The sequence below is a fragment of the Berghia stephanieae genome, chromosome 12 (genome assembly GCF_034508935.2).
Source record: "Berghia stephanieae isolate SIO BIC M18660-M18661 chromosome 12, UCSD_Bste_1.3, whole genome shotgun sequence".
Classification (NCBI taxonomy): Eukaryota; Metazoa; Mollusca; class Gastropoda; order Nudibranchia; family Aeolidiidae; genus Berghia; species Berghia stephanieae.
The window spans coordinates 32,380,367-32,403,779 of NC_088371.1; the positions used below are offsets into that span (position 1 = coordinate 32,380,367).

At 36.5% G+C, this 23,413-nt stretch overlaps 1 protein-coding gene across 3 annotated transcripts; it reads right to left on the reverse strand.

Annotated features, from left to right (window-relative positions):
• Positions 1 to 992: 992 nt before the first annotated feature.
• LOC144958139 (methionine synthase reductase-like) lies at positions 993 to 23,180 on the reverse strand. 3 transcript variants are annotated; one of them, XR_013642363.1, is made up of 15 exons: positions 22,963 to 23,180; positions 22,058 to 22,225; positions 21,346 to 21,496; positions 20,007 to 20,124; positions 18,424 to 19,210; positions 16,384 to 16,524; positions 14,399 to 14,484; positions 13,497 to 13,653; positions 11,562 to 11,742; positions 9,790 to 9,832; positions 7,860 to 8,037; positions 5,648 to 5,862; positions 4,259 to 4,491; positions 3,212 to 3,523; positions 993 to 2,764 (listed from the first exon to the last, which is right to left on the reverse strand). XR_013642363.1 is itself a non-coding variant. In XM_078889884.1 (14 exons), exons 2-14 carry the CDS (start codon positions 22,199 to 22,201, stop codon positions 3,444 to 3,446), a joined length of 2,514 nt encoding a protein of 837 aa, XP_078746010.1. In that variant the 5' UTR covers positions 22,202 to 22,225; positions 22,963 to 23,174; the 3' UTR covers positions 993 to 3,443. The 3 variants fall into 3 exon arrangements, 2 of the variants coding, with proteins under 2 accessions (XP_078746010.1, XP_078746009.1); XM_078889884.1 differs by having other exon boundaries at positions 993 to 3,523; positions 22,963 to 23,174; XM_078889883.1 differs by having other exon boundaries at positions 993 to 3,523; positions 22,052 to 22,225; positions 22,963 to 23,137.
• Positions 23,181 to 23,413: the final 233 nt, after the last annotated feature.

Sequence of the window (23,413 nt, forward strand, 5' to 3'; positions counted from 1 at the left end):
GTGGGAGGGTGGATATGGAGAACAGGCAGTTCGTTATGACCTTCCAGAGTTTTTTTTTTTAGTGATGGGCAAGCACTTGCACTTCGAATAAAGAGAATAACGACTGTTCGAATTCGAATTAACCATGAATATTTTATATAGAAAAGGAAGAAAATAATTCATTACATCGTATTTTCTTCGATTTAAAAGAAATTCGGTTAATCAGATTTCGAATTATCTGGACTGGACTGTATTTGAACCATTCCCCTTTGTCTTACTTTTTCTTCAAGTCCCTTTAGTTGTACATCTAGAATGTTTTTATTATCCAATTTTCTTCCATTTTACTGGCGCTGACTGATACGACCTAGATGTGTTGAAATTGCCGTAAAACCCTTACAAACAAACAAACATTTCCTGGTCCTGGGATCCTTAGCTGAGCCAATCTTTCAATGTGTCTGGAGTTGTGGAATCAATGACCTGGCGCTAGTCTGACGTCAATTGGGTCAAAGTAAAAAAAAAAAAGAGCATTTATATAGCGCATTATCCCCTAAACATGCTCACAGCACATCACAATAGGTCCCAAGCCAACAGCAATACGGTTTACAATGTTGCCAATTTTCTGTATGTTTACAGAATTCAGTATATTAATCTTTGCCTCCTGTAGAAATAATAATGTACTTTATTCATCCAAAAAGGAAATTTTTGATATGTGTATAATTAAAATCATTGAATAGGTATTTAATCAACCTTTAAAATGACATATAACACACTGTAATGCTTGGTTTGAGTCAAAAGATAAGGAAGAAATAAATGTGAACTTACTTTTGCACATGGTGTAAATGTTCACATTTATTTTTTTATTTATTTATCACTTTTAGTTAGCCTCCTCGTAAATCCAAATGGGCCCCTGTAATAGACAGGCTTATTGCATTTCAGAAGATCTCAGACAAACATAAACACGTAAAAAGTCAGGGAGAAAGATCAACGTCTAAAACATCCACAGGATAGTTATAATATTCACAATAGATTTATTACATTACATCTGTATTCTGGCGACTCAGATCAAATACTGAAGGTGAATCAATTTTACAAAATGGACGATTTAAGGACAAGCAGGCATTCTCATTCATTTCCAAAACTTGTCTTCACTTTCAATACAAAATAAAGCCAAGTACCATTCACCACAAAATAATGACATACGTAATATATATGTACAAAATCAGTGTGTCGTGGTAGGCCTTATAATCTTTTAAAAATGAATGAACTTTAATTTTTTGAAACAAAAAAAGAAAGGCTGAAATGTATCCTTTATCAGATACCATCGCCTTGGCATTCAATGAAGGAATATAGATAATCCATCAAAGAATATATCTGATGTCAACAGGAACCACCCATGTTGTCCAAAAATATGGGGTTAATAATCTTGGCCCCACAACAAAAAACAAAACAATAAAAAAAGTCATATATTTATATAAGGAATCCAAGAATCATCAGTGTAAAAAAACTTTTTATAATGCTGGATAACTGATCACATATCACAGGGTTATACAACACAGCAAACATAGAATTACACACAGCTTTACAATTACACATACCTGCCAACCCTTCCGCTTTTGGCGGAATCATTCCTATTTTAACTTCCTTTTTGTGTTATTCCGCCATTGTCTCTAATATTCCGATTTCCAAAAATCATGATAATGGTAAGGAAAATATTTTTAAAAGAGCAAGAAGGGGGGGGGGGGGTGTTGAAAGAGATGAAATTCCTATTTTTTGCCTCAAATTCCTATTTTCAGGCATTCTGATTCCACTTTTAGAATGTGGAGGGTTGGCAGGTCTGAATTACAAGGAATAACCTACCAGTCCTTAAACCTGACCATACATCACAGGGTTATACAACAAAGCCAACATGGTATTACACACAGCTATACAATTACAACAAATAACCCATTTGGAAATAAAATAACGATCTATTATGAATAACATTTATGCTGGTTAACAAATTGCTAAGATTACTGACATGTCACTTTTCACTCATAGAAATAGAATATAATAATAATAAAAATAATATAAATGTGAAAATGAAAAGAACAAAAAAAATTAATATCAATCAATACAAACATGCATAATTTTGAAATTACTTTTCAAAGGATAAAAATGAATTCACACTAAGCAGCGAAACATGAATGATAAAAGTACTTAAATTTAAATACAACACATAATTTATTTTGTGGTAAATAATAATAATAGGCCAGTCTCGTTAGTGGATAAATTCAGCCGTGTCCATAGTTTTTGTTTGCTTTGTAGTTGTATAGGTCATAGTTCAATTTGTCAAAACATTTTTGGACACCACAGTATATACGGAATAAAAACAGTTATGTCTATCATGGTCACTATGTCTCCTTTGCATCCATCTTAAGCCAGTCCTTGAAATATTGACATCATTGAAATCATTCCAGGTTCATCATCATCATTGCCTTTTTCACCCTGGGTCAGGGTAGCCACAGACAAAGAGTTTCCATCCTTCTCTATCCTGAGCTAACTTTTTTTTTTATCTCATTCCATGTCTTATCACTTCTCTGTATATCAGCTTCTTTAATACTTCTCCATGTTCCTCGTGGCCTTCCCCCTTGATCTTCTGCCCTGAGGGTTCCAGTCCAATACTTTCTTTGTAATAGAAGAGTCATTCTTTCTAAGGGTGTGTCCAATCCACCTCCATCGTCTTCTTCCTATTTCCTCTCCCACTGGTTTCTGCTGTGTTCTTTTCCATACTTTTTCGTTCTTAATTCTATCATCATCATTGCCTTTTTCACCCTGGGTCAGGGTATAGGCCACAGACAAACAGTTTCCATCCTTCTCTATCCTGAGCCAACTTTTTTATCTCATTCCAGGTCTTACCACTTCTCTGTATATCAGCTTCTTTAATTCTTCTCCATGTTCCTCGTGGCCTTCCCCTTGATCTTCTGCCCTGAGGGTTCCAGTCCAATACTTTCTTTGTTATAGTTGAGTCATTCTTTCTAAGCGTGTGTCCAATCCACCTCCATCGTCTTCTTCCTATATCCTCTCCCACTGGTTTCTGCTGTGTTCTTTTCCATACTTCTTCATTTTTTATTCTATCCATCCATTTTATTCTGAGTAGCTTACGCATGCACCTGTTTACGAAAATCTGTACCCTCCTTATACATGCCTGTGATGCGTTCCAAGTTTCACATCCATACAGTAGGACAGACTTCACGTTTGCTTGCCATCCATTTTATTCTGAGTAGCGTTTGCATGAACCATTCCAGGTTACCTTTAAGACATTTCCGTAGAGATGAATAAAGTTTATATATTTATGAAATCTCCCTCAATCAGTGACACTTGCATGCTTTCACATTTATTTATCTGATAATGAATCAAAATCAACCAAACACCAGTCTTGTGAATTGTTCTTTCGATGACATTTTTACACAAAATAAACCTAGAAACTATGTCCAAACATCTTCCAAATAAGTCTTGTGTAGACGCTTCTTCATAATAAAGGCGCTTGCTTCATCAGCAGACATACCTGGAATTCAAAAAGAAAATACAGAATACGTTTTCAAAAGGATTTAAAATGCCAAGATTGTAACACCTCGTCTTAATTTGGTCATTCATGACTTCCAAATTATCTCAGATTCGAGCAACCGTTTGAAGGTGTCAGAATCATGATTTTCTACATTGTCATTAGATAGAGTAATGCAACATGAGTGGTTATTCCTATAGACACACTATTATGATTTGTCTACAGTGTCATTTTAGGTGTTGCTGTTGGCTATGGACCCCTTATAAAGCACTTTAAACACGTTTAGTGGATATTGCGCTATATAAATGCTCAAAATTGTTATTGAAAAATATCAGAACTGAGACCTGTATCGGTTTTACAGCTGATGAAGTCAGAGTTGAAGCAGATGTAGAGGATGAGTGAAATGCACTTTGTCTTTGCTTCGTACCTGGAGGGTACCGAGTTCAATCACCCGCTGCTGCGCTGTGTGGCCTTGAGCAAGTTACCTTGCCCTAGCTCAATTTGCGGCGCTGCACTGCTGCAGCCTGAGGTATTCCAGTCTTCACTTGGAATAGACCCTAGATAAAATTTCCTATATGGGATGAATAAAGGGAACTTTATATTTTTTTTATTTATTCACCATTTGAACAGGACATAACGTGACTTTGAAGAAAGTCCCAACTTTTAAGAATGGCAAATTTAGAACTGGCCAATACGAAAAGTGGTTCAATCAAAGACCTAAAAAAAAAAAAACCTCACCTTTGATCCTGACAAAAATCTCTTGGAATGCAGCACTAACATCCTTGGACATGTTCTTGGCATCCCCACATACATAAACCAAAGCTTCTTCCTCCACAATGAGACGAACCAAGCTTTCACCCTCTGACCTCAAGTAATCCTGGACATAGCGGTAACTGGAATCTGGATCTCTGGAAAAACTCACACACAATCTATTCAGGGTGCCCGTTGCATGAAAATCCTCCAAGTCATCCCTGAAAAAAGAAAAAAAAAATCCATAAAAAATAGTGTACCGTCAATTGGGGAAACTTTGCTTCTGTGAAACTTGAACATTTTGAATAATCTTAGCTTTGTTGCAGTTGTTGTACCCGTTAAAAGTAAAAGGAAATAACTGCCACAAAACTAAACAATCTCTTATTGGTCCAAAATTCAAGTGGCAAAGTTTCCCTAGTTGACGGTATTACAAAGGGAAAAACCGTTAAAAAAATAGGTTTAAAAAAAGAGAAAACCTAAAAACTTAGAGAACAGGTACTGGTACATGATAATAATCTGGAAAGGTGTTTGGAAAGGTGCTTGAAACAAGCTATGCCTGACAAATATCCATCTAGATTCCCCTTTTAATTTTAACCGCCTATGCAGCTAGGTGTCTTGTGGTATGATCGGGAGGTCTTGGGTTCCAGCCTCACTCGGCGAATAGTTGAGTCCTTGGAAAAGGCTCTTTACTCACGTTCTCTAACTGTACTCGGGTGTAAAATGAGTACCTGGCCATTAACAGCATTGTCTCTGTTGAAAAAAAAATAAAATCAACTAACAGGAGTCATGTCTCGTTCTACATTTTACGTGGTGCTGTTAGTCAGGGACCCTTTGTAAAGCGCTTTGAGCAAGTTTAGTGGATATTGCGCTACATAAAAATAAAAGCTCAAATTTTAAACCATCCTTACTCCCCTTAAAACTGTTATCTTAAAAACAAACAATGCTTTCATATTTTAAAAAAATAAAATTAAATCAACACACCAATATTACCAAGGACAAAAAGAAATTAAAAAAAAAAAGATTTAATTTACACATATTGTGACAGTTACTTGGCAAATCTCCCGAGGGAGATGAGGAAAAAAATTTAATTGAGCTTTTCCATGTCCAGCCCTCAGAGCCAGAGTTTACCCTGTTTTCTATAACTATAATGTGTAACCTCCAGTAGCAATTGCTTGCCACCCTTTGGAAAGGATGATAGTCTATTGCAAAGTACTTTCAGCCTGATCTAACAGACCCAGCTACCCACTCACTGCTGGGCAGACAGGATGGTTGGAAAATAAAAACCTCAACTCCCACGGGATCAATCTCTGTCCCCGTGCTTATAAAGCTGGTTCTCTACCAACTGAGCTTTTAGGACCCCCGAATGTTCATACTGACCTAAACAAATAATCCCTGTCTTGATTTCGACAACCAGTAAACAACCAAGTCTTGCCATAATTCTCATCTGTACCTCTCCTCGACTTTAGAAGAGCTCTTTGTTGTAAAAAACCAATAAAAGGCGCCACCCCAGTGCCAGGCCCAATGAGAATCAACGGTTTCGTCAGATCGGTTGGTGGCTGAAAGTGTTGGTTGCTTCTGAAGAACATGGGGATCTGTGAGGGCAATAAACAAATTGATTGGACGTGTAACGCTGTCTTCTTCTTTTTCCTTTAATCTGCAAGACACCTCTAGTGTTGTAAGTACAGACATATGTAAATGTTGCTGCTCGAAGCTCGAAGAAATAAATAACAATGTGAAATTATGTTGATAAAGGGGAAACCCGAAACATCCATTTTATCTGTTTTCGTATATATTAAATTGAAGCTTACATTCAATTCTACATTGTTATTTAATCACAGACATAGAAAATGCGGCTATGCGGTCTAGTGGTATGACACTCGCTCAGGTGTAAAACGAGTACCTTTAACAGCGTTGTCTCTGTTGAATAAAATAGAATTCACCGAACAGATATCATGTCTTGTTCTAAATGTTACATGAAGCTGTTGGTCAGGCACCCTTTGTAAAGCGCTTTGAGCATGTTTAGTGGATATTGCACAAAATACAAGCTCAAGTATTTTTTGTTTAGTTAAAAGTAAAGAAAAGGAAGTGAGTAGAAAAATGCCAGAAAACAATAGAGAATAAAAATTTCGCAACAATGGGGGCTCAAACCTGTGATGTTACTGATATGACAACTCCGCCTGGCCGTGAGAAGGACACTAAGCAATCGACGCCATCCATCACTCAAAAAAAAAAAAAAAAATGGTTTCAAACGTAGTGTCTTCCTGAGTCCCTCTCCCGACTTCTTGAGGTCATGGGTTTAAGACACACAAGCTCTGCGAAGTTTGTTTACAAGCCAGCAGTAATACTAAAGCTCTATTCTCAACACAAACATACAGCATAGAGAAGATTGAGACACAACAATAATGGACGCAAAATGACACATATTCATATATCCAATTTAATTTTATCAGCTCTTTAACTCACTCAACCCTAGAGAATTTTGCTATTTCTCAAAACTGGAAAAAATGTATTAAAAATGAGCATGTACATAGATAGATGGTTTTATTCAACTACCATTAACATGTAAAAACTAAAAACATTGGCTTTGATACTACGCCTAAAATTTGTCTCAGAAAAATGTAATAAATAATCATGGGGTAAAAGTAACCCCGGGTATACGATGGATATAGTCAGTGGTAGTGTTGAGTGAGTTAAAATGGTTAACGTCATACTAGCCAACTGCACTTTGTGACAACTGATTCCAGGATAAAATTGCTGTTGGAAAAAAAACAAAAAACGATTGTGTGTGACAATTGAAGCAGCCTCAAACTCATTCTGCCAGTTTCTAGACAACAGCAACACGTACATTTATTTCAAATAGAGACAACTGTGTTAAAGGTCAGGTACTCATTTTACACCTGAGTACGTGAGAGAAAGGTAAGGGCCTTTTCCAAGGACTCAACTACGTGTTGCACAGGGCAGGACTCAACCTTGGGCCTTCCCATCTGAAGGTGAGTGTCATACCACAAGACCACATAGCCACCCATTACAAGATACGCCCACAGACATTCTCATAGCCACCCATTACAAGATACACCCACAGACATTCTCATAGCCACCCATTACAAGATACGCCCACAGACATTCTCATAGCCACCCATTACAAGATATGCCCACAGACATTCTCATAGCCACCCATTACAAGATATGCCCACAGACATTCTCCATTCAAAACTTCAATATCCTGTAAATCAGGATCGAATTGTAACTTGCTGTGTTGTCACATGACCTTAGCTTCATCAGCAGGGGTAGATTGTTATTATAATCACAAAGTATTGTTGTCACGTGACCTTAGCTCCATCAGCAGGGATAGATTGTTATTACAATCACAAATTATTGTTGTCACGTGACCTTAGCTCCATCAGCAGGGATAGATTGTTATTATAATCACAAAGTATTGTTGTCACGTGACCTTAGCTCCATCAGCAGGGATAGATTGTTATTATAATCACAAAGTATTGTTGTCACGTGACCTTAGCTCCATCAGCAGGTATAGATTGTTATTACAATCAAAACGTATAAATGTGGATATTAATCTAAATACACACACCTGAACACAACTCTTATCATCAAGGTTACAGGATTTCTGTAAAGAGGAAGTGATGTCATCAAGCCATCCAGTACAAACCCCACGTCTGCTGTAGTAATGACCACCATCAACAATGTCACGTGGTATATCAACAATGTTAAAAACTATATCAAGGCAGCTTGGATTGGTCTCTGGACAGCTGGACAAGGGAAATAAATCATGTCAACATGTCAGGATAGGTAAACTCTTTTTGCTTGTATTCAGAATCTAAACAAGTTATTCATTTCAAAGTTATTATTAGAAAGATAAAAATTATCACATAAATATAAAAGTAGTGATAAGAACTGCCAACAGGATGGTGACTTCAAGTCAAACACAAAACAACGACTTCACAAAGATTTTCATGTGATAATTTATTCTCCAGTCCAAGTTACTGTCACAAAACCTGGTTCAAAACCAGGACTAATGGCCCTATTCTTGGCCACATTATTTTTTGCTTCAGATTCTAACCATCAATGAAGCTCTTTGTTCTTCACTTGATGTTTGTAATATCTAACCTATGGATACTCAATAGTCTAACCTGTAGGTATATTTGTGTATGTACTATCTAATCTATAGACACGTGGTCTGGTGGTATGACCCTCGCTTTCGGATCGGAAGGTCCTGGCTTCTAGCCTCGCTAAGCGCATAGTTGAGTCCTTTGAAAGGCTCTTTACTCACATTCTCTCACTGTACTCAGGTGTAAAATGAGTACCTGGCAGTTAACAGCATTGTCTCTGTCGAAAAAAAATTTATTATAATACACAGGCGTCATGTCTCATTCTACATGTTACATGTTGCTGTTGGTCAGGGACCCCCTGTAAAGCACTTTGAGCACGTTTAGTGAATATTGCGCTATATAAAATAAAAGCTGAAATTAATTGTTCTTCTGCCAAATCAGACTCATTTTTAAAAAAACGCAAAGCACATCTGCGGTTGCAAACACAAATCTAAAATGCAATGTAATAACTATTAATATTGGTAACTATACATATATCGTCATTGATTTCATGTGCTATCATAAATGATATTTGGTCTGTTTAACCTTCTCCTTACTGGCCATTTTCCGGAGTTTCCCCAAAATTTCACACCCAACCTATATAAAAATAGATTTATTTCACTCAAACACAAATTCTGTTAATTCTTGCTATAGCCCTACATATTTTTTCTTTGCTAAACGAGCACTTCAACACAGCGTTAATATACTTTAACTATAGCAAACATTTTTGTTCAAATATTATGATATACAAAAGAAATTAGAACGACAAAAATGTTGGTTGAACAGTAACAAATGTGACGATTTTCCTCTGGGTGGTAAGGAGCGGGTTAACGATATATAAAATATAGATATATTTGAATAGTATTTGAGAGTATCTGAAAATTGTCGCTTACGATAACATGTGAAATCAACAATGGCTTATTGTTGTCAACTAGTAATGTAATCACAAGGAAAAAAAAAATATCATCTTTTAAAACTAACATAATACAGTTGACCATTTCCCTCTCAGCCAAGGATGCTGGCTAGAGCCACGACAAAACCAAGTAATCCCAATCTAAGACAAAGAGCAACCCAGAAAACGGAAACAGAGGGATAGAAGACAAAGCAAGTGACCTCCTGCCCACCATGGGAGGTCAAAAGACCCCAGGACAGCATGGCTCAGCAGTATGGTCTTTGCTTCGTACCCGAAAGGTACCGAGTTCGACTACAAGTCGCGCTGTGTGGCCTTGAGCAAGTCACTTAGCCTTAGCTCACTATGTGGCACTGCACTGTGGCTGATGCCGGGGTTATTCCAGTCTCCCTTGGAATAGATCCTAAAGAAAACTACACAACAATGAAATGCTAATGAAAGCCAAAGATTTAAAACGACCAAAACAAAGATGGCTACTGAAATGCCAAAGTCATTGTACTCACCTACATATAGAGTACGGTCTAGGCAGCAAACGAGTTAAAAATTCTATAGAAAGAGGAAGAGAGAGAAACAAATTATTAAAAATTTCTCTCACACACAACTATAAGACCTTGTCTGGAAAAATTTACTGGGCTTTTATATAGCGCAACATTCACTAAACATGCTCAAAGCTCTTTACAACAGCAACACTTAACATGTAGAACGAAACAAGACGCCCGTTATTTGATAATACAAATTTATTTCCAGACAGAGACAACGCTATTAATGGCCAAGTACTCATTTTACACCTCCTGAGTACGGTGAGAGAATGTGAGTAAAGAGCCTTTCTCTAAGGACTCAACTATGCGCAGAGCAAGGCTCGAAGCCAGGACCTTCTGATCCGAAAGCGAGTGTCATACCACATGACCACATAGCCGCACTACCAAATAATTCCTGTGAACAGAGAGTAGATTTTAATGTTATTGAGAGATCTCTGTATTGACCTAGGAGTGAGTGAAACTTTCAGTGACGAATCATCCAATAATTCATCATTATCAAATTAAATGAAACGAAACACTCTCAAATTAATTATTCACACAAAAACAAAAACAATGAAAAAAGAAGAGAAAATAAGTTTCACATGGTTAAGCTTATTCATCAGATGTGTTAACAAGTGCAAGCTCACTCTCTCTGTTTATATTAGCCATTTTAAGCCTGTAACTATTGGAAGTCATGTGACATCACTATCCGCTGTCAAGCGGCGTGAATTAACCCCATTGAGATGATAAACTATCATTGATACTCCAGCTAACTGTTGGACAGTGGGGAAACTGCACCTATTTGTTCTATCACAAATCAAGTCAAGTCTCTCAATGAAAGAAAAGTAATTTTTTAAAAGGAGGAAATTCCCCCAAAATTTCAGATTTCCACAGATCCGAACCAAGATCTCTCTACATATAAGAAATTTCTGGATTCAGATGAGGCCGGATTAATCCCTGAAGAACTAAGAAATACTACAGTACGAAGGCGTACTAAAGTCACAACAGCCTCAAAACTCTGGCCCAGGAACATGACCAATGAAAACAATTAACAACATGGATGGAGAGAGCAGCTATACTCATCGACCATGACTGAATCACAGAATTCTCAGCAAGCGTCATTCAGACTGCGAAGCTTACTACTACTACTACAGATCCGAGGAAACCATCAGCACTGAGTATTAAGATGGAATATATTAGAAGAACAAATTCTTTTATCTGTTTGTTTGTTTATTTAGTTAGTTATCCATTTATTTATTTATCTATCAAACTTTATATTGTCGTGTGGATATAATAGTTTCCATTACTTTCATGATTTGTAGACTGGTTTGTAAATGTTGACAAGTAAAATGCATGACATCTGAAACAATGTTAAATCATGATAATTTATCAGAGACTTATGTATGACCAGTATTGGGGTCGTTTTCATTAATATTTTCTTTTACTATCAACTTTGTAAATTTATGATTCATTCGATCATAATCAATTTTCAATGATTTTTGACTTCACATTGCCGTATCCATATACATTTTCCTTACATTCAAAGCTGTGTAAAACTGTCTGAGAATGATACAATACAAGCTACATGTATATGAGATTTAGTAATAATAAACTATTGCATATTACATTTAAAGGATATTTCATATATTCAGCCATTACTAAGATAAGATAAGAAATGGAAAAAATATAATTTGTAATAAAACAAAAATTAAAGAAGGAATTTCTGTTTAAAAAAAAGATCCTGACAACATACAGACCTAAAACCCTTTGTATAGGAGGCTGGCATGATGGGAAGGCATACAAAATGTCCAGTAGGGACACACCCTTTTCCCTAAGACACAAAGTGTATTCTTCAGCTCCCTCTTTACTACACAGCTCTTGTAGGCGACGTTTCTCTGACTCATCGGTTGTATATTCTATCAATGTTCGAAGCAAAGCCTGCATAGAGAAAAAATAAAAATAAATAAAAATACAAAATCCCCTTTATTCATCCCATAGGGGAAATTTGCCTCTAGGGTCCATTCCAAAGGAAGACTGGAATAACCCAGGTGTCAGCCACAGTGCACAATTTCCACTAAATGTACTCAAAGAGCTTTACAAGGGGTCCCTTGTCAACAGCAACATTTAACATGTAGGACGGGACATGACGCCTGTTAGATGCTATTACAATTTTTCGGACAAAGACAACGCTGTTAACAGCCAGGTACTCATTTTACACCTGAGTATGGTGAGAGAATGTGAGTAAAGAGCCCTTTCCAAGGACTCAACTATGCGCCGAGCACGAGGCTCGAACCCAGGACCTTCCGATCCGAAAGCGAGTGTCATACCACTAGACCACATAGCCTCACAACGTTAGATGGAGATAATAATCCCTCTGTCAGTAACAGATGATGATGAAGTAGAATCTAAGCTCAAATTCCATTGAGAGAGACAAATGATATGGATGTTTCGGGTTTCCCCCTTGGTCAACAAAAAAGACAATGAATACGACACAAAATGATTACCAGGAAAATTAGATGCTCTTATTTATCTCACAATTCCATCTTAGGAATTTGTTCCAAGTTCACCTTCAATCTTGTCGATAAAGGAGAAACCCCAAACATTGACATCAGTCAGTTTAAACATTTGTCATTTAGAAAAATCAAATTTTGAGGTTTGAATACAAATACATTTTTCTGCACCTTCAAGTAGCGAAATGTTCATTGCATTCAGCAGAAGACATAAAATCAGTGGACTTTTTTTGGCTTCCCATTCATCAAAATCTGATTACTAAGAAGATAAATATTGATTAACTTTACAAGAATATGTAAAATGTTTGAAACAGATCTGCCACCCGTTGACAAAAAAACCTGTGGCTTCTCACCCTGTGTACATTTGGCTTCTCACCCTGTGCACATTTGGCTTCTTACCCTGTGTACATTTGGCTTCTCACCCGGTGTACATCTGGTTTCTCACCCTGTAACACCTGGCTTCTCACCCTGTGTACATTTAGCTTCTTACCCTATTTCATTGTGGTTGTGTGTGAGTGTGTGTTGATTTTTAAGATCGTTTATTGCTTACATTTTTTAGGTCAGGAACGGCTATTTTTTTTTTTTTTTTGTTTGTTTGTTGCTTTAGGTCTCTTCCAACACAATTGAGGTTATATGAGAGACCGCTGAAACAAAAAAACAAGCAATCTAACAAAAATAGTACAAATGTCAATCAAAATCATAACCTAGAGATATCATAAGCTAAATTATAAATAACCAAGAACAAACAGGCAGAAGATTTACAGAAAAAAAATATCCCCTGTCAAAAATACAATCACAAACCAAAGAAGCAGGATAGGCTAGTAAAGAGAAGAAGAAACGACATCACTATCGGATCGTACACCCATGCGAACATCATAGGTATATGATTCAAGGGTGATGCTCCCATCCAACCACCCGTGCAGGAACGGCTAGTTTAGAATGTGTGGCCTTATTATCAAAATTATTTCCCACAGAGACAACGCTGTTACCAACCAGAGACTCGTTTTACACCCAAGTGCGATGAGCGGTGAAAGAGTGTTAGTAAAGAGCTGTATCCTGGGACCAACTTTATGCTGAGACTTGAACCATTGCCTATTGATCTGAAGCCAAGTGTGATACAACAAAACAATTTCTTAGAGGGTATGCCTCGAACATGTATTTGACAAAACAACAAAGCCATACCTTAGATGGTACATCTCGTATACTGACACAGGTCATCAACACATGCCTCAATGTACTGGTGGGATGGATGTGGGCTGGAACCGCAGCCCGTCTTTTCTTGGTGTCTGGTACCAGACTTAGACACATTTGACGATCGGCCAAATCTGATGCTTTCAACCTGAAATTAATAATAATAATAGTCTACATTTATACCACACCAACAGCAATGAACATCTAGGACGAGACACCATGCCTGTCAGACATTTTATAACCTGTTTTATTCAACAGAGAAACGTTGTAACTGGCTAGGAACTAAATTAAGCTGTAGACAGCCTTATTGCTCGCTACTGCATTGAGCGGGATCACCCATAATCACCCAGCGGTATCACTGCATGGTATCCTCTTTTTCAGTACTGATTCAGATTGTGTAAACTACTATTGACTACAAACCCTTCGTTTCTTCTGCTTACAGGTTATCGACTGAGACAACAGTTAGGCCTTTTTTTCTCAAACTGGCGTGTTGGTAAATTAGAGTTATGCCCCCTTAAGTCAGTCCACCTGAAGGGAGGGGGGGGGGGGGGGTTAGAAGGGTCAGCCCTTTAAGAGTTAACACCCAAGTGCTGAGTGACAAAGCGAATAAAAATCTTTGAAGCCGGAGATGACCTGACATCATGGATCAACAAACATAATTTGGAGGTGTAGCCATACGCTACTACTACTACTAAGTGAATAAAAAGAGTCTTTCCCAACCAGAGCAGGTCTTAACCCAAAGACCAACAAATAACTAGACCACAAAACCACACGGAAATCAATGAGACATTATTGTTGTTAAATGGAAAGGGACTGAAGTCCATGTGCTCAAATGTCTGGATTAGATACAAAAACAGCAAGGGATTATGGGATATCGACAAAACATTTGTTACCTCTCCAATAGGAGCTGGACTTCGTCTGCATTGTTCTGACAAATTATAGAGATGGAATCACCAGGACTGTACTTCACAACTTGATCCTTACAATAAACAATAAAGAAATATAACACACTGTCATAAACAATAAATAACAATGAACATTAATACCATGCATTGTCATAAACAACAAATAACAATGGCATATCCATCAACATTTGTACCATACACTGTCATAAACAATAAACAATGACATATGCACGAACATTCATACTGTTCCTGTTTGTTTTTAAGCGTTTTACAGTGCTTACAACACATTTAGGCCATAACAGCGCCAATAAAAAGGAAGAAAATTGGATAGTAAAACCATTCAAGATATACAATTAAAAGGACTTGAGGAAAAAGTAAGACAAGGGGAAAATGTTCAAATAGGGAACAGATGTAGATTCCAAGAGTACACTATCAGTGTACTCAGTTTCAGATCACCTTAAAGTCTCACCCATACACCAGCACAAGTCCACACTAAGAAGAATACACTCAAATGTTTACAAATCATATGTTAAGAATAAAACAAAAATACGGTACATAATAGAGAGATGATTTACAAGGAAAAAAATATCATCTCCCAAAAACTAACTATATATTTGACTGTTTCCCTCTCAGCCAGGGGCAAGACAAAACCAAGTAATCTCATTCCAAGACAAAGACAGAAAGCAAGTTGGAAAACAGATATAGGGGGAAAGAAGACACAGTAAGTACCTCCCTGCCCACTATGGGAGGTAAAGAACCCTGCCCAGGAACATTTATACCGTACACTGTCATAAACAAAAATAACATATACATGAACATTTATACCGTACACTGTCATAAAACAAAAAACAACATTTATACCGTACACTGTCATAAAACAAAAAGCAACATGTATACCGTACACTGTCATAAAACAAAAAGCAACATCTATACCGTACACTGTCATAAACAAAAATAACATATACATGAACATTTATACCGTACACTGTCATAAAACAAAAAACAACATTTATACCGTACACTGTCATAAAACAAAAAACAACATTTATACCGTACACTGTCATAAAACAAAAAGCAACATTAATACTGCACAATGTCACAAACAACAAATCTGTAGAATTTCTACAAAAAATCTGAATTTGAAAAATAAAACCCCAACAAAATCTGTGTCAATTCAAAACGCAAAATTTCAACAAAGAATAGATTGATTGAGTGTTCACCAACTAGGCATTCAAACATGAAGACAATATGAGGGGGAACAAAGAAGAAGAAAATAAAGAAGAAGAAGAAGAAGAAGAAGAAGAAGAAGAAGAAGAAGAAGAAGAAGAAGAAGAAGAAGAAGAAGAAGAAGAAGAAGAAGAAGAAGAAGAAGAAGAAGAAGAAGAAGTGAACTTCAATCTGGAGAATAAATTGACCAAAATTATATTCTGTCACCTATAAATCTAAACTTTTGAGATCCGCGACAAAGTAGCTTTGCAACGATAAACACAAACATCTAAAATCTCGATTGTTAGCCTTGGATAACCATACAAAGTATCAATATCAAAATGAAAAAATAACAAAGTTTCTCATACGGTCTCAGATTTAACTCATTCAGCGCCATTGGCCGCACTGCGTGGCCAGAGCAGAATCTGTTCTACTGGATAATGGCTGCACAGTGAATGGCCGAAACAATAATGTAATCCAATCCTACTTTCTACAAAAGTACTATAAATTGAACCAACGTTATCATTTCTTTAACAGAACATTCAATTGGCCCTAGAGGGGGGGGGGGGGGGGGGGGGGGGGGGTATTTTATTTAGATTTTGCGCCAAATTCGAATGTCGCTTTGTCTTAGCATGTCATTATCATGCTGCCTCAATCAGATGTCTGTCGTTTTGTGATGGAAATGCGAATATAGCCTCAGCGCTGAAAGAGTTAAAGCAACTTTCTATTCCTAGGGTTCCCCCCCCCCCCCCCCCACCCCTTCTTACCTTCAGACTTAGTCTCAACCAGAGAGTTCTTTTCACAGACTCAGGATGAGTCAAAACTCTGGCTTGAGAAACAGTTGCCTGGATGATGTGCGAGGCAGAACTTGGAAGTTTCAGGCCATTCTGGAAAGGCAGCTTCTCAGTCTGCACCATTTTGATAAATAAATGAATTAATAACATTTAAAAAAACTGAATCCTATCACAGGAATGGAAAATCGTAATATTGATGAGCATTTTAAAAATATAACGCAACATCCATTAAACACGCTCAAAGCGCTTTACAAGGGGTCCCAGGCCAACAGCAACACTTAATATGTAGGACGTGACATGACGCCTGTTAGGCGATATTATAATTTTTTTTTGGACAGAGACAACACTGGAAACGACCAGGTACTCATTATGAGTGAGGAGCGAACCCAGGGCCTTCCGATCCGAAAATGAGTGTCATACCACTAGACCACATAGCCGTACAAGTGACACTTGTTGAACATAATAAAAAATAAAATTAAAACAAAAACAAAAAAAACCTTGAGCTTTTATAAAGTACAATATCGGCAAAATATGCTCAAAACAATATAATATTAACAAGGGGTCCCAAGCCAACAGCAACATGTACAATGTAGGACAAGATATGACACTTATCAGGTGCTGCACATTTTTTTTCCCTACAGAAAATGCTGCTTCTGGCCAGATCCTCATTTTACACCTGAGTAATAATGGCAATGATAAATCTTCATTGTCCACATTTTGGGAATTTCAATGGTCCACTGTGCTCAAACAAATATAATAAACATATAAATGTGTGAATTATAACAACAATATTATTGCCATCATACATAATTATTCAAACCAGTGGTGAGATTCGAACCATGGACCTATAGACCAGAAGTCGAGTGTGATACAAAACTACAAAGCTAAAAATCTAAGGGAAATTTTCAAAATTGGATGCAAAATTCTGTATTCTCTGCAAACTGTGAATTCCCTAAGACATGAAATTTTGTATTCTCTGCAACTATGAACTCCCTAAGACATGGAATTTTGTATTCTCTGCAAACTGGGAACTCCCTTGGAAAATAACCAGAACGTAAGACTCATGGGATTCAAATACTGACTATAATAAATAAACAAAATTCTGGAAGATACCACGTCACAAAGCATTCTAAACCTCTCAGCGGTAAACCTTTGAGGTTTCAGTATAAAATGCAGCTTAGTTTTTTTCTGATCCCTCAGTCCAATCAGCAATGGACAGTATTTTGCAACAGACTAGTGTCTTATCCAAACGGTAGTAGGCAAATCCCAACAATCGATTAAGGTTACCATGATGAAATCTGGCTCTATGGACCTATGTTCACATACTACAAGACTTAGCACAGGAAAATCCTCACCTTTGTGTCTTAAAGAAGAAATTTACAATATCAGTAAAAAAACATCTTGGTAACAACAATTTTGGGTTTTTAAGTATTTTACAACGCTTGCAACACATTTAGGTAATATCAGTACCAGGAAAAAGGAAGAAAATTGGATACTTAAAACATTTTAGATGTACAATTAAAAGGACTTGAGGAAAAAATAAGACAAAGGGGAATGGTTTAAATAGGAAACAGATGTATATTCCAAGAGCACATTATTTATAAGTGTACTTAGTTTGAGATCACCTAAAAGTCTCACTAAGACACCAGCACAAAATCCCACTAAGAAGAATACACTCAATGTTTACAAATCAAATGTTAAAAATACAAAAATGACTATATAACAGGGAGATGGTTTACAAGGGAAAAAAAATATAATCTCCCAAAACTATAACTATACATTTGACTGTTTCCCTCCCAGCCAAGGACTCTGGCCAGGGTCAGGACAAAACCAAGTAATCTCATTCCAAGACAAAGACAGAAAGCAATTGGGGAAACAGACAGAGTGGTATAGAAGACACAGCAAGTACCTCCATGCCCGCCATGGGAGGTCGGGAGGGTAACAACAGTAACATTTCAGACTCTGAAAAAAAAAAAATATAAATAAATAAAGTTCTTGAAGTCGCCTACCTACCTCTACACTCTGTTGAGAAAATTCAGCATGCAAGAATTCTGGAGCCAAAACAGGTACCGTCAAATTCCTTTCATGCAAAGCTGGGCTGCTGTTTCTCAACACACATTTCGTGTCAAACTCCTCAGAATTAATATCCAAACTATTTTTATCTGACGCTAAAGGCTCAATTGAATTGACTCCTGGGACAGGTATGGCACCATCAACGCCATTAAAACTATTCACTTTATCAACGCGAAGTGGAATCTGACTAGAAGTCTCTGGAATTAAGTCAGAAGTAACATCTACATCCGTCCTCTCACCTTTAGATACAGTTACATTAGAGTTACTCACAGCACTAGTATGAGAGCCATTGATAACACAGTCACTATCACTATTACAAACTGAAACATGAGTCAAATCAGATTTGTCCTTCGAACTTTTTAAGGACATATTCAGATCTCCCATGCCAACCTCTAAAGAATGACCCATTGGCTTAGAATCAAGACTACTATTGTTATTTACATTTATAATATCATTTGCAGTCTTAACTTTGTCATTGCTTTCATTAGTTTTATCATCACAAAAATCTTTTTCAATGCTCACTCCATTTAAATTCAGACCGTTCACAGAATACTCATATGAAACCAACTGACTTGCACTGTTTTCTAAAATGGTATCTTCCAGTTTCATGTCTGTAACACGTTGAGAAAGAGGGTCTTTAATAGACTCTTCAACTTTGGATTTTTCCAGATGTTTCTTCAATGCTGGATAGAAACCCTCCAGCCAAGGGTCGACAACGATTTCAAGACTGAAAACAGAACAGAAAATAACATGTATGCTGAGCTTGAGCTTTTACATAGTGCAATATCTGCTATACATGCTCAAAATGCTTTACAAGGGGTCCCAGGCCAACAGCAACAGTTAACATGTAGGACATGACATGATGCCTGTTAGGAAATATTATATCTAGAACTAGAACACACACCTTTCTGATGGGGTTGGGGGGTGGTGTTGTTAAGCAATTAATTTCACTTTGATATATTGTTACTCTTTTATTAATTTTTATGTAATGATGGATAAGCTGGTAGAGTTACTGTTTTCCTTTTCTTTTCATATTCCATTGCAGTTTGTAAAATAATTTTCCATTACTGGAATTCATCCCTCAACTACATTATATATTTTGAAATTCTTTCAACATCTTTAAATCACAAAAGCTGTTCATTTTCCTAATATTACCCCCCCTCTCACACACATATCCCTTTCCTTATATTTGGTCAGATAAAAAAATAAAAATGGAAATTATAAAACCAGCTCAAATATCAACAACAAAAAATTCCTTTCAATTCAAAGACTGCAGACAAAATAAACACAAAACTTCATTTATATACAAGATGAGAAAGAAAATACGCAAATTGGATAGCTCTGTTCTAATGAGAGAGAGAGAGGGAGGGAGAGAGAGAGAGAGAGAGAGAGAGAGAGAGAGAGAGAGAGAGAGAGAAAGAGAGAGAGAGAGAGAGAGAGAGAGAGAGAGAGAGAGAGAGAGAGAGAGAGAGAGAGAAAGACACGCACACACAAAAGCATCAGACCATTCCATCACATCTTACCCAACACCATCATCTGCCAATCCTGTGGGATAAAACCGTTTGGCTCCGAGTTGTTCCAGTCTGCTGTCCATGTCTCTGCCACATTTACAGAAATTGTTGTAATTTGTATCTCCAAGACCTGACAATCACACACAACATAAAATTCAATAAGATATATTATATTCAATGACGTATTACCTCTGGGTGGGGTTCCTGACCTCCCACAGTGGGCAGTGTCTTGGAATGAGATTATTTGGTTTCATCCCAGCCCTCTGGGAGGTAAACAGTCGAATGCATTGTTAACTTTGGGAGATTATATTTTATTCCTGTAAATCATCTCTCTGTTATGTACTATATTATTTTTTTTTTTACAAATATAATGGAATGTAAACATTTGAGTGTGTTCCTCTGAGCTGGGACCTGTCTGGATGAGACTTTTAGGTGATTTCAAAGAACACAGAGTGTGGTCTTGGAATCTAAATCTGTTTCCTATTTGAATCCTCCCACTTTGTTTTACTTTAATTTTCATGTGCTTTCAATTGTAAATTTATAATATTTTGACTATCCTATTACCTTCCTGTTTACTGGTGATGACCTGACTATGTTGCATGCGCTGTAAAACCCTTAAAAACAATATTTAAAAAAACAAACGCATTACCTCAATTTGGGAATATATTAGGCTGGACCAAAAATGCTAAATATCTTAAAAGTCATAATAATGAATTTGAATTAAACGGGTTTTTGGTTTCATAAAATACATGTAGGCCAATGGAGCAAGAGTGTATTCCAGTTTCTATAGCATGAAACGCACAAAAGCAAATTGCTTGCTAGCATTTTGAAAGGACACAAAGTACTTTCAGAAAGATCGGTCAGGCCCAGCTACACACAATCACTACTGGGTGCACAAGGGGGTCAGAAAAAAAATTCCTGACTTCACACAGGATCGATCTCGGTCCCTTTTCATGTGAAGCCAGCATTCTATCAGGACCTCCTCAGATAATTGATGTTGATTCTAACACTGAGAGAGAAAAAAAAAAAAAAAACCACACTCACATAAAAAATCTCAATTTAAAAAACAAAATCAAGAGATATCACATAGGGTAAGTTTAGTAATAATGATAATAATAATAATAATAATAATAATAATAATAATAATAATAATAATAATAATAATAATAATAATAATATAAAGCACTTGCATAAAACATAACCATGACTAGAATAGTACAGTTCACTTTATAATCTCATCTTTACCAGTGAATTAAAACAACCAAATCTGTTCAAATCCCTTTTAGATTCGCTCTATAGGTGTAAAGCTACTAGGATGAGGCCAGAAATCAAACTATGACAATACTCTCACCTAACACAGTGTAGTGCAGCTGTGAGAGATAATCAGATGCCAGTGTCTTTTTTTTGATTTGCCTGAGGAATTTGGAGGCATTGTCGGGTGGGTCTCCGTCACCAGTCGTTGAGGTCACCATCACCATGCATCTCTCTTCCTCTATGTTGAACTGAAAAATGACAACCAATAGTTAAACAATGAGATGCATGCCATGATCATCGAGTGTGACACAGTCACATGACATTGAGTGTTACATTGAAATTAAATTAAATTCCCTTTATTCATCCCATAGGGGAAATATTTATCTCGGGTCTATTCCAAGGGAAGACGGAATAACCCAGGCGTCAGCAAATTGAGCTAGGGCGAGGTGACTTGCTCAAGGTAACAGAGTGCAGCGGTGGGTGATTGAACTCTGTACCTTCCGGGTATGTAGCAAAGACCGTACCCCTGAGCCATGCTGTGTGTTCAACTAAGCTTCACTCCTTTGGTTTAATTTTGATGTGTATCATTAATTGAGCAGTTGAGGACCAGAATCAGGCCCTTTGAATGTGATATAAATGCTCTACCATTCTGTTCACCGAGCTCCCTAAAAATTTCATAAGTGTTATAAAACCTCTAAACTTAAACTAAAAACAAATATACAAATAGTCTTGTCAACTATTATTTAATTTTATCCTTGACAAAAGAACTCAATGAAAACGAATGATGAATAAATTAAAGTTACTTGTACCCCCTTTCCCGTGTCTTTCAGACAGTGTAATTTTGCCTGCAAACCAAATTCTGAAGATTTCTCCGCTATCTGTTCAGCTATTGATTGTGCTTGACCAGTCTCAGAACCATAAACCAGGAGAAATTCATTTGATTTCTCCTCCATTTTTCTCCGCCCTCTCTAGAGAACCTGCAAAATTTAAAAAAAAAAAAAAAAAAAAAAACATTTTAAAAATTTGCTTGCACAATAGACATGATCATAATTAGATTTCAAACATTTTAAAAATAGCTTCTTTTTAAAAAAAAAATGTATATAAATATATACATTATTTTAAAAATTTTAATACAAAATTTAAAGAAATGAACATTTTTTTCTCAATCAATGTTTTACAATATAGATAAATTCTACAATTTAAAAATGGTAATTAATATAACATTCTCTGAAATAATCTTTATTGCCATTGCCAACAAATGGCCATTAATGTGAGATAAACATTACTCAAATCGGGCTATGACCAAAAAAGAAAAATTAAAAAATCACCACAGAGATAGGCACATAGCAAATGCAAAATCTGGATATAAAACTCTACACACGTACTAAACACCCGCGCACTCACACACTTCACATAGATCATAGTCATAGATTCGAATCATTTACTGGAAGAACAGATAACTTGATGAACACTATATATTTGTTTAGGTCATTTAGGTACTTGTGTGCGTGAAACAATAAGCCATGACAAATGGTGTAGTGTAACGGTGTTTACGATGGTGACATTAGTGATGTCGATGACGGAAAACAAGATAAAAAAAAAAAAAAAGAACGCTCTGGCAGCCTCTGCTCTGTAATACTTGGTTATTTATATAATTATATAAGACCATTAGGCTAAATTAGAGTCAGTTGAGCTATTATTTATTATTACTTACTAATGCAGAGGCGTTGCTTATTCTTTTCAATTATTTAAAGTTAAAATTACATTTCTTAATTAGCCTAGTTTATTTTTTAAAACTTCCAAGACAAAGATGTTTATTATTTGATTTATTATGTAGATACCACTATACAGTGATATTTATGGAGTACGAGTGCCGAGGGTCGCGAGACGAAATGATCTCCTGTGAGAATGCCTACGCTTTTATTTGCATCCGATTTCGTCATATATCTGACCTCCGACCTCACAGTTTCATGAGTTTTTCGCATTTTTACTTTTCCATGTCCACTTTCATCTAGAGTTAATACATGTTTATTTTAAAAAATTAAGAATCCTGAAATAACAATAAATAAAGATGTATAACTGATTTAATCGCAAATATCAATTAAATCTTGAGATTTTGTTTTGTATATTAAAGAGATAACTAAAAATTGTCTGAATTAATAATT

What these genes read in the sequence shown, in the direction of transcription:
- LOC144958139 (XM_078889883.1), bottom strand. Translation starts at nt 22,201, where the DNA reads ATGGAGGAGAAATCAAATGAATTTCTCCTGGTTTATGGTTCTGAGACT. An exon ending in GCTGCACTACACTGTGTTAG is followed by an intron (nt 20,125 to 21,345) that starts GTGAGAGTATTG and finishes TGTGATTGTCAG; the next exon opens with GTCTTGGAGATACAAATTAC. An exon ending in TCCTATACAAAGGGTTTTAG is followed by an intron (nt 9,833 to 11,561) that starts GTCTGTATGTTG and finishes CTCTTTCTATAG; the next exon opens with AATTTTTAACTCGTTTGCTG.